Raw genomic sequence first — 9,805 nt, forward strand, 5'->3', positions numbered from 1 at the left:
GCTTACTGGAAAATATGAGCAATTGGCATAGCAAATTAAGGAATAAATCCATTTAGTAGTCCAAATTGTAGTAACCACAATGTTGCAAAGAGGGTACCATGTCATGGCGAAGAAGGGTTTCACGATTGTTTTTCCTGGACTTCCACGACGTGGTGGCATGTTGGACACGTTATGGTAACAGATTCTAATCGTGACTAAGTTGAGTAGCCATGGCGTGGCCATAGATTGGCCACAACGAGGAGGTCAATTAACCATTGACTTTTGACATGGTTTGACTTTTGGTCAATTGCTAGTTTTAGAAGGTAAAGTAAGGATTTACCTTGTATTATTCAATAGGAGGTGTGTAACAACAACTGTTTTACTATGAGAGTTAGTTAGTTGATGAATGCGTTTATGAGTTGAGTTTTCTCACTATATTATGCAGGATGCTAGATTGTCTTTGTGACTCTTGCATGAAAAAATATGGTTGGATCACAACACTTGTATGAAAGACTATGGTTGGATCACAACACTTGTATGAAAGACGGTGGTTGGAGCATAACACTTGTATGGAAAACCATGGTTGGATCATGATAGGAAAGACCGCAGCTGGGATGTAGCAATGGAAGTGATTGTAAGACTATGGTTAGATCATAACCGTAATGCTAGTGCTCCATGTATTTTTATTTTAGAATTAATTCCTTAAAATGATTGCAAAATTGGTCCCTACGTTGGGTGTACGAGATGGGTACATCGGGCATATGTCCTTAAAGATGGGTGCAGATTCCCTGGTGTATGTTGGGCGACTTGTGCACACCCTGGGCGTACGCATGTAGAGTGAAAAGCCTATTTTTTAGGGTTTGGATAATATTTGAAGAACTTTATGGCCTTAAACCCTTTCTTACCTCCAGCCTTCATCTCAAAACCCTAATCCTTGTGTGCAAAATTTGAAGCTTTTTAGTAATATTTTGGTGTTCTTGGTGGTGAAGGAAAGCCTTTCGAGTTGTGGTGTTGCTCTCAAGCCTTTGGATCCAAATTCTTCTCATCTTTGTGCATCTTCAGGAGGTATAAAATTGAAATCTTGATGATTGATTTAATAGATCTTGTTTAAGCTTATATTTGTGTTCTTTTGTCCCATAATCTTGATCTTTGTGAATATGGAATACTCCAGAGGTTTTAAACTGTCTTTTCAAGCACTTTTAGAGTGCTTAGTGTCATAAAAATGCAAGCTTGGACATTATTATTCTTCCATGAAAGAGTTATGGAGTTTTAGATGGTTAAATGAGTTAGGGTTTTGGTGTTGGGCTCCTTGTAGCCATGCAAAGGCCTAAAGGTTGCAAATTTATGATTTTAAACGTTTACTGGAGTTAGATCTGAATTTTGGACGTTAAGTCTTAAAGCATTAAGACCTTAATAAAAGGTCTAGACTTCTGAAGAGTATGTCGAGCGTAACCTTGAGTATGCTACATGTGCTGGATCGTTGCCTCATAATCCTTCTGCATAAAGTGTTGTACGTAGGGTATAATAGGTGGTATGTAGGGCGTGCTACCAGGAAACCCATTTGGGCCATTTTTGGGCCTTAGGCCCTAGTCGTTTTAGGCCCTTGTCTAGTTAGGTCATGAATGGGAAGGGAAAAATGGTATTTTTTCCATAGATAGATAAAGTATGAATTAGACCTTCATTTATGTAGGATGTATGCCATTATGTGACTATTACTTTTGTAACTGTATGATATATATATATATATATATATATATATATATATATATATATATATATATATATATATATATATATATGGAGCTAATTTGAACTCAGAGTCTTTATGGACTCGAGGTTGATACGGACCTGAGGGTTGATACGGACCTGACACACCTATTTACTATTACATAGGGTTGATTCGAACTTGGGGTTGTTACGGACCTGACACAGCCACATGATGTTATGCTTACATATATGTTTTTGGTTTCAGGTACTTCCGGTACAAAAGGGAAGGGCCCGACGTGATGACAGAGCATCCCCCCTCATGATTTTTGCATTTTATGATCTTTGTTACTATGATATTTTGTGATAGATTGTATTTTGGATGATTTCGAGACATGTGATGTTTGGATTTATGAATTTAAAAATGAAATTTTTACTTATGGATTTTGGATCGTTACAATAACATTCACATGGGTTAAAACACACCCCTAGGGCTAGGTCCACTAATATGTATGAAGTTGTATTTTGAGGAACTCACTAAACTTTGTGCTTATAGTTTTATGTTTAAATGTTTCAAGTATTTCTTGTTCGAAAGGGAAGAGTCCGGCATGATTGCATCGCATTCACTCAAGATTCCGCACTTATGATTTTGTTATTACTCAGATGTTATTCTGAAACATCGTCTCATAATCTGTCTTCTGGAAGTAATGAATGAATGATTTGTTTGATTTAAAAATGAAAATTTTTAATTTGTATTTTGAGACGTTACAACAACCAACAAATATATTGATTTTGGACACACTTGAAATTAACAAACATCCATTTTGTAACATCAAACTTTCCACATTTTTTGTTATAATTTCTAAAATACTTTGATTTATGAGATTGATTCGGTTTTGAAGAGTGTGGTTGTAAGGAGAGTTGTAGGCTTCATTAGATGGGCGCGTTAGGTGTAGTAGTTGTGTCCAAGTCTAATGTAATAATGACAATTATACAAATGAATGATAGATTGGTAATTTCACAAGTACTTAGCTTTTATATTCTAACAATGATAACCACAAAGACTTCGATGCAACGTTTTCAAATCACATGATATCTCACCCTGTCAAAAAATTTACATAGGAACTATATTTGGTTCATTTTATAAATGATAATTAAGGACCATTTATTTAATTTTGTCTAATTTATATATTTATATATACTCAGGTGCTAGAAGCCTGCAAGAAAATAAGTGATTAGTTATCCTTAAAGACTTTTTGTTCCAAGAATCTTCTAACCAAAACCCTCTTGCCACCAACTTCTATCCTCTCTTTTTCAAATCATAGTTGGTTCGCTCACCTCCTACTTTTGTCCAGATTACCCCTCATCTGAACCGGCCGGTTCAGAATCACACCTACTTATATACTCCTAACCTTCACCACCATTATTCCACATTCTTCTTCTCCCATGGCTGTAAGAAAACCCAACGCATGGAAAACCATTCTACTCGGTTGTTTCACAAACAAAACGGTTCGCTTAGACCCTCAGACTCTTGTTTCTAAAACGGGTACTTCGCAGAGATTATCGATATCCGATGTTAGTTCATCACTTTCCATCATCAATGGACTTTCGAATTCTATCGTTGGGTGGGACCTTCATGAATTCACTATGGCGCAACTTACGATGATTACACATGATTTCGCATCTAGTAATTATCTCGGTGAAGGTGGGTTCGGAACGGTTCACAAGGGTTTTATAGATGATAAACTTAGACCGGGTTTAGAGGCTCAACCGGTTGCCGTCAAGCTCTTGGATTTAGATGGTGGTCAAGGCCACAATGAATGGCTTGTAAGCATATAAATAAATAACCTTTTTTTTTCTTCTTTTATATCAAATCTTTACTCATTTTGGATTTCTTTTATAAATTTATAGACCGAAGTGACGTTTTTAGGGCAATTGAGGCATCCTCATCTTGTGAAGTTGATTGGTTATTGTTGTGAGGAGAAGAACAGGCTTCTCGTTTATGAATACATGACAAGGGGCAATTTGGAAAGTCAATTATTCAGAAGTAATTTTCTTAATCTCTTTATAAAGTTTCAATCTTTTTTATATAATTATGCACAATATTAATCAAGATCTTGTTATTTATATATATAAATTCAGGGTATTCAATCTCATTGCCATGGTTGACCCGGATTCAAATAGCACTTGGTGCTGCAAAAGGTCTCGCCTTTCTTCATTGCCAGGACAAACCCGTCATTTACCGCGACTTCAAAACTTCGAATATATTATTAGCATCGGTAATTTCTTATATTCTTTTGTTCATCGATCTTTATAATAACTTTATATCATCTTTTTCTTTTTTCTGATTCTAATATGTTAACAGGATTATACTGCTAAACTATCGGATTTTGGGCTAGCGAAAGATGGACCCGAAGGAGATGAGACGCACGTGAGTACACGTGTCATGGGAACACATGGATATGCGGCGCCGGAGTATATCATGACCGGTCATTTGACCACCATGAGCGACGTTTACAGCTTCGGGGTGGTTTTGTTAGAGCTATTAACGGGGAAAAGATCGATGGATAAAAAACGACCAAATCGAGAGCAGTGTTTGGTGGAATGGGCACGACCGCTTTTGAAAGATCCGAGTAATCTTGATAGAATAATGGATTGTAAACTCGATGGTCATTTTCCGGTGGAAGGGGCAAAGAAGGCGGCGGCGTTGGCTAGCCGGTGTCTAAGCCACCACCCGAAATGCCGACCTGCTATGACGGAAGTGGTGAAGACGTTGGAACATATACTGGAGTTGGACGATTTGGAAGTTGGTTCGTTTGTGTATATTGCTCCTAAAGAAGGAGAAAAAGGTGTAGAAAAAGAGAAAGAGGGAGATACGGATGTTAGTGGGAGTAGGAGTGGAGGTAGTAGCTCCGGCGAGAAGGCGGAGGTGGTGGCGGTGGTTGAGAAGAAAGAACATGGCCGCCGGCGGGAAGGTGAAAAGAAAGGTCACAGGCATAAACACAGGATAAGGTCAATGAGATCACGAGCTGTGTACTCTGATACAGCTTTGTATAAGAATTTTAAGAAGGGTACGAATAGTCCACTTTTGCCTATGCCCCAACCCAAAGTAAATGGAGGTGTGAATTTGTTAAAATGTTAAATTTTGTTTATATTTAGGGTAGTTTATAAGATTGTTACTTGTTTTTGAATCATTTAAAAAGAAGAGAAAAGAGGTTTATTTGTTAGTTGGTATCAAGATTTGCTAGTATATGTAGTACTTCATCTTCGAAGGAAGATTTGTAACAATACATCAAAAGTAATAATATCTAAGGTCAATTGTTAATCATTTTTTTTTTCTAAGTAGTTATTTGTGGTTAGAAACAAATTCGGAAAGCAACTATCGCGATTTTTAAATTTGCTTATCAATGTTTTATATAATTATTGCTATTAAAATTTCAATATCGGTCAAATGTCGCTATTTAAAAGAGAAAATCGTAAATTTAGTTAAATATACATACTAATTAATTACTTTGTGGAAAAGAGTAAAAAAAAATTGCATTTTTAGCCACTAAAATCGCAGATGGGTATAATCCATCTGCGATTTCTTCATGCCATCTGCGAACGTACAAGTGACTAAAGCACGGACGTGCTTTAGCCACTTATACATTCACAGTTGGTTTTTTTTCACTGTGCAGATAGATTATGTCCATCTGTGATTTCCTCTCCTTTTGAAATGCGATTTTGTGAATTTTTTTTTTGTTTTTTTTAAATAAATTTTGACTATGAAATTGATAAGTTTGACTACAAAACAACTTTATTATATATAAATTTTTTCAATAAATTATAATTTTTGTTGTTATTTTTTGGAAATTTTGTTTAAAACATCTCTAAGGAAATCGTCAATGATATCATCCATGATAGCTCTAAAGAGAGAGAGAGAGAGAGAGAGAGAGAAATGAAGAAAGAAACGTTTTTATACTAGATCCCAAGAAATCGCGGATGGACTTCACAAAATCACAGATGGACTTTTCCATCTGCGAACGTACAAGTGCCTAAAGCACATATGTGCTTTAGGCACTTATACGTTCGTAGATGAAAGGGCAAAATCGCAGATGAGTTTAATCCATCTGCGATTTTAAGGGCTATTTTTGTAATTTGAGTCTTTTTAGCTATTTTCCACAAAGTAATTAATGTATTTGGCTAAATTTGTAATTTTCTCTATTTAAAATCGAGGTTATCTCAGTGGTATAGCGGTTTTTTAATATTAAGTACAATTTATAATTTTATATAATATATTTATATAGAATTTATATATATATATATATATATATATATATATATATATATATATATATATATATATATATATATATTACATAAACATATATGATATATTGACACAAATTAAGAATGTAAAACTATAACTTCATAAATTCACTAATTTATGTTTCTCAAGACTAAATCGCATATTGATAGTGAGCGAGTCATCGATTGCTTCTATGTTTCATAAATTCATAAATTGTATTGATTACTTCATAAATTCACAAATTAACGAGTTCATAAGTGTAAAACATTGAAAGAGAAACATTTAACATTAAATGATTAAAGAAAACATCACATTTAACATTTAACATAGATTCACAATGAATGATTGAAGCATTTGACCATCACGAGTTTATAAGTGTGAACTGTGAAATATTATATGCAACCGTGTGTGTAGAAAGGACATGAATAAAGGGAAAAACACATAACCGATACTGTCGAGTAGCCAAATGGCCAAAATGTGAACGAAAGTGCAAATCGGTTGAAGTGTCGCTATAACACCAATATATCACGTTATTGATAGCATAACTAATGTTTATTTGTCAGAGATGACAAGATATCAATTTATTTTTCTTAATCTGTATACCTTATAAACTATAGTTGGTATAAAAAAAAGTTGATATAAGTACCGTACAAAGTATATTTCCTATCTAATTATTTGGCTACCAACAACTTTGTTAATTATTAACTGGAAATGATATATGCCAACTTTTTTCCTAATCTTCAACTGTAATAGTTAAAAAGCATCAAGGGCACCAGACAAATTTGATGTCTACTAATTAAATTCGAAAAGTTTTTTTTAGATTATTAAAAAATATTTAGTATTTTTTTTAATTGAATATGATAATATCTATTGACTAACGTAACACCCGTTTCAGACATGCGCCTATTCATTTATTTTTCATAATTTTATTCTTGGGCAGCCAAGGCGTGGTGGGGCTTCACCACGACGCGATGTTATTTCTCTTGACCGTGGATTTAAATGACCAGCTACAACGATTCAATGGGTGCCATGTCGTGGCAACCAACACTACTAGAAAAACAGCCTTTTACGACGCGCAAAACACGACGCTCTTTGATTTATGTTACGCATTAGAGAGCGACATTAAAAAAGAGTCATCTCTTCAAAAAATTTAAGAATTTAGGTCGCGTATTACTGAGTGCCCTTAAATTAGTGTCTCACGAAAAGAAATTAAAAACACGGAGGGCGCTTTATTTTAAAGGTGCGTCCTCTATATTTGTCGCTTTATAATTTTAATGAAAAGGCGCGTTTAGTAGAGGTGGGAAACGAAATCCCCAAAATTTTGAAAAGTCGTCTCTACCTTCTTTCTATCTTTCATCTTCTCCCCTCTCGCTCCCTCCTTCTCTCTCCTCTCTGATCCGCTTCCCCGCCACTCCTGACCTCCTTATCGATCTCATCAAACATCGTGTTCCATCCTTAATACCTCGCGGGAATCTAAAATTTAGAAAACCCTGTACTCAAAAAGTCTAAGAAACTAGGGTTTTTTCATCCCTCAAAGAACGACCCACATCCTCCATAGATCGATCTCTATCGCTTCATTTCTCACAAGAAATCAAACACTTTACGTTCATAGGGCCACAATTGCAAGGATGCTCACTCACCTTTCTAGAGAATACCTTCGCATATATAACACGATCATCTTCACAAAAATGGCTGCCACCATTGCTTGAGCGGGCTCAAGCTACGATCGACAATCAGAGCTCAAAGATTTCGACCAAACAAAAACCAGCGTCAAAGGCCTTGTTGATGCCGGAATCCAATCGGAGCTAGGGCTTTTTGTGAAGAACTTGCCCCGCCTTTCTCTACTGCGTGTTCTCTCTTCTGCATCTCCACCCTCCAATGAAATCCAATCACCAGCGATTATATAACAATTCTTTCTCATGCTCGAACCCTAGATCTCACCTCGTACCTTGCTACATCTCTATAAAAGTTCTTTCTCGTGCTCGAACCCTATTTCTTTCTCATGCTCGAACCCTAGATCACCAACGATCCTATAACAGTTCTTTCAATTGCTTGATTTTGTCGATTCGTATACGATTGCATCAGCAATTGATCCAGTCTCGCACCAAAATCTGTTTGAAGAAGATTAGAGATAGAGGGAGAGGTAGGGCTCGTGGTGGTGGTGGTGGTCGAGGTCAAGGAAGATCATTTGGTGGTGGAAGACCAACAGGGCCACCTCGCAGAGGTCCCCTTGCTGTGAATGCTCGACCAACAGGAAGATTATTTTATGGCTGATGTTTATCTAAAACGGGTCGTAATCCCTTCACAAATCTTTAGTTATATTCTATATTTTGATATTTTGATTTGGAGGATTTGTTTTTTTGATCGATGGTTAATGATTATAAAGTCGTCATGGAAAATCTTAATCCACAAAGGTTTGCAGGTTCATATACGCTCTGTAATTTAGATTTGATCTGTCGATAGTTTCAATCTCAAAGATCAAATCTTTATGATCAGGCGTTTCCAGGTTCTTCCTCTCTTATGTTGTTCTAAGCGTTATCAGGTTCTTTTTATGGTCTCTTCTATGAGGAGATGCAGGTTATAATTAAGAATTTATCTACGAATCCACTTGCTGTGGCAGATCGATAGGGTTATTAATTTATATCTGGAAGAAATTAAAGATTATATATTATTATCCAAGTGGGTCATGACGATAGTTCCAGCTTCTCCCTGTATGTTATTATCTTCGATCATGGTTATGGCAGATGCATCAGGTTATTGGTTGATAGGTCGATTAAGTTATCACAAATACTGTTATCCTTGTTCAATTTCTTACCTTGGATGATAATTTGATTTTGATCTGAATCTGAATTAAGGCTCTACTGTGCCAGATCCATAGGGTTATTGATCCGTAGGTAGGGAGAAGTTTTCAGTAGATATTATTGGCATACGATTTCAGGTTCTTCTTCTGGTAGCATCTTCAATACAGTTTTGATTGCATAGCTTGGTGTGGCATAATGCCCTGTCTATGTTTTTAGGGGACGAAAATTAAGACACGATAATAACATCTTTTAAAGAACTCGTATATCAGATTCCAAATTTTGATGATCAATTCATGTGGGGTGGAGTAAGATTTAATTGATAGTTAGTTTTTGTATTTCTGCCTTCTCAATTTGGTTTTGGCATCACAATCAAGAGCAGTTAATTAGATCATTTATTGTGTCTATAGTAAAATAATTGTTTTAAATTCTACAATCTCTCTCTCTCTCTCTCTCTCTCTCTCTCTCTCTCTTTCTCTCTTTTGCTTTATGTAGAAATTTACTAATAATTGTTTTTTTTAATAGGCATTGATGATTTGGATAATTGGTGAAGGTGATGAAAGAATTGATAATGCTGATGAGCTTCTTGAAAGCTTCCTTGAGACTTTCCCTGAAGAACCTGCACAGTTATAACCCACACATTGTACATTTGAAGAAACAAATTTGGTATAACTTCATCCCTTCATCAGTAAATTTGGTATAACTCATGTTTGTTCATATTTAATGGTATTCTTTTTGACTTTGACAGCTAATATGGGACAGAACCCTTGGGTTGCCACTAAAGAGATCAAGAAGATCCCTTGGGTTACCAGCCACTCCCAATGCCATCATAGAAGAAGACCCTATTATGTGGATTGGTTTGGAAATAAAGGCACTTCTTCAAAATGTTGGGAAATCTTTTTGTCCAAATTATGTTGATTGGTTTAGATTTGAAGCTGCTGATATACCTCCAAGAAGTGCTGATAAATCAGTTGTTTCCAAATTTCTACAAACAAATCCTTCTGATCATACTACCTTTAAATTAAAGGTAATCCAA

The 9,805-nt window shown here is 35.7% G+C and overlaps 1 protein-coding gene across 1 annotated transcript; it reads left to right on the forward strand.

The window, feature by feature from the left end:
* Positions 1-3,048: 3,048 nt before the first annotated feature.
* Positions 3,049-5,011, forward strand: LOC145042813 (EPD1-interacting receptor-like cytoplasmic serine/threonine-protein kinase). The gene is made up of 4 exons (XM_078991294.1): positions 3,049-3,510; positions 3,595-3,730; positions 3,826-3,962; positions 4,049-5,011. Exons 1-4 carry the CDS (start codon positions 3,130-3,132, stop codon positions 4,823-4,825), a joined length of 1,431 nt encoding a protein of 476 aa, XP_078847420.1. The 5' UTR covers positions 3,049-3,129; the 3' UTR covers positions 4,826-5,011.
* The last annotated feature ends 4,794 nt before the right edge of the window (positions 5,012-9,805 follow it).

This window comes from Lactuca saligna, chromosome 4 (assembly GCF_052625555.1).
Source record: "Lactuca saligna cultivar CGN05327 chromosome 4, ASM5262555v1, whole genome shotgun sequence".
Classification (NCBI taxonomy): domain Eukaryota; kingdom Viridiplantae; phylum Streptophyta; class Magnoliopsida; order Asterales; family Asteraceae; genus Lactuca; species Lactuca saligna.

What these genes read in the sequence shown, in the direction of transcription:
- LOC145042813 (XM_078991294.1), top strand. Translation starts at nt 3,130, where the DNA reads ATGGCTGTAAGAAAACCCAACGCATGGAAAACCATTCTACTCGGTTGT. An exon ending in AAGGCCACAATGAATGGCTT is followed by an intron (nt 3,511 to 3,594) that starts GTAAGCATATAA and finishes ATAAATTTATAG; the next exon opens with ACCGAAGTGACGTTTTTAGG. An exon ending in CGAATATATTATTAGCATCG is followed by an intron (nt 3,963 to 4,048) that starts GTAATTTCTTAT and finishes ATATGTTAACAG; the next exon opens with GATTATACTGCTAAACTATC.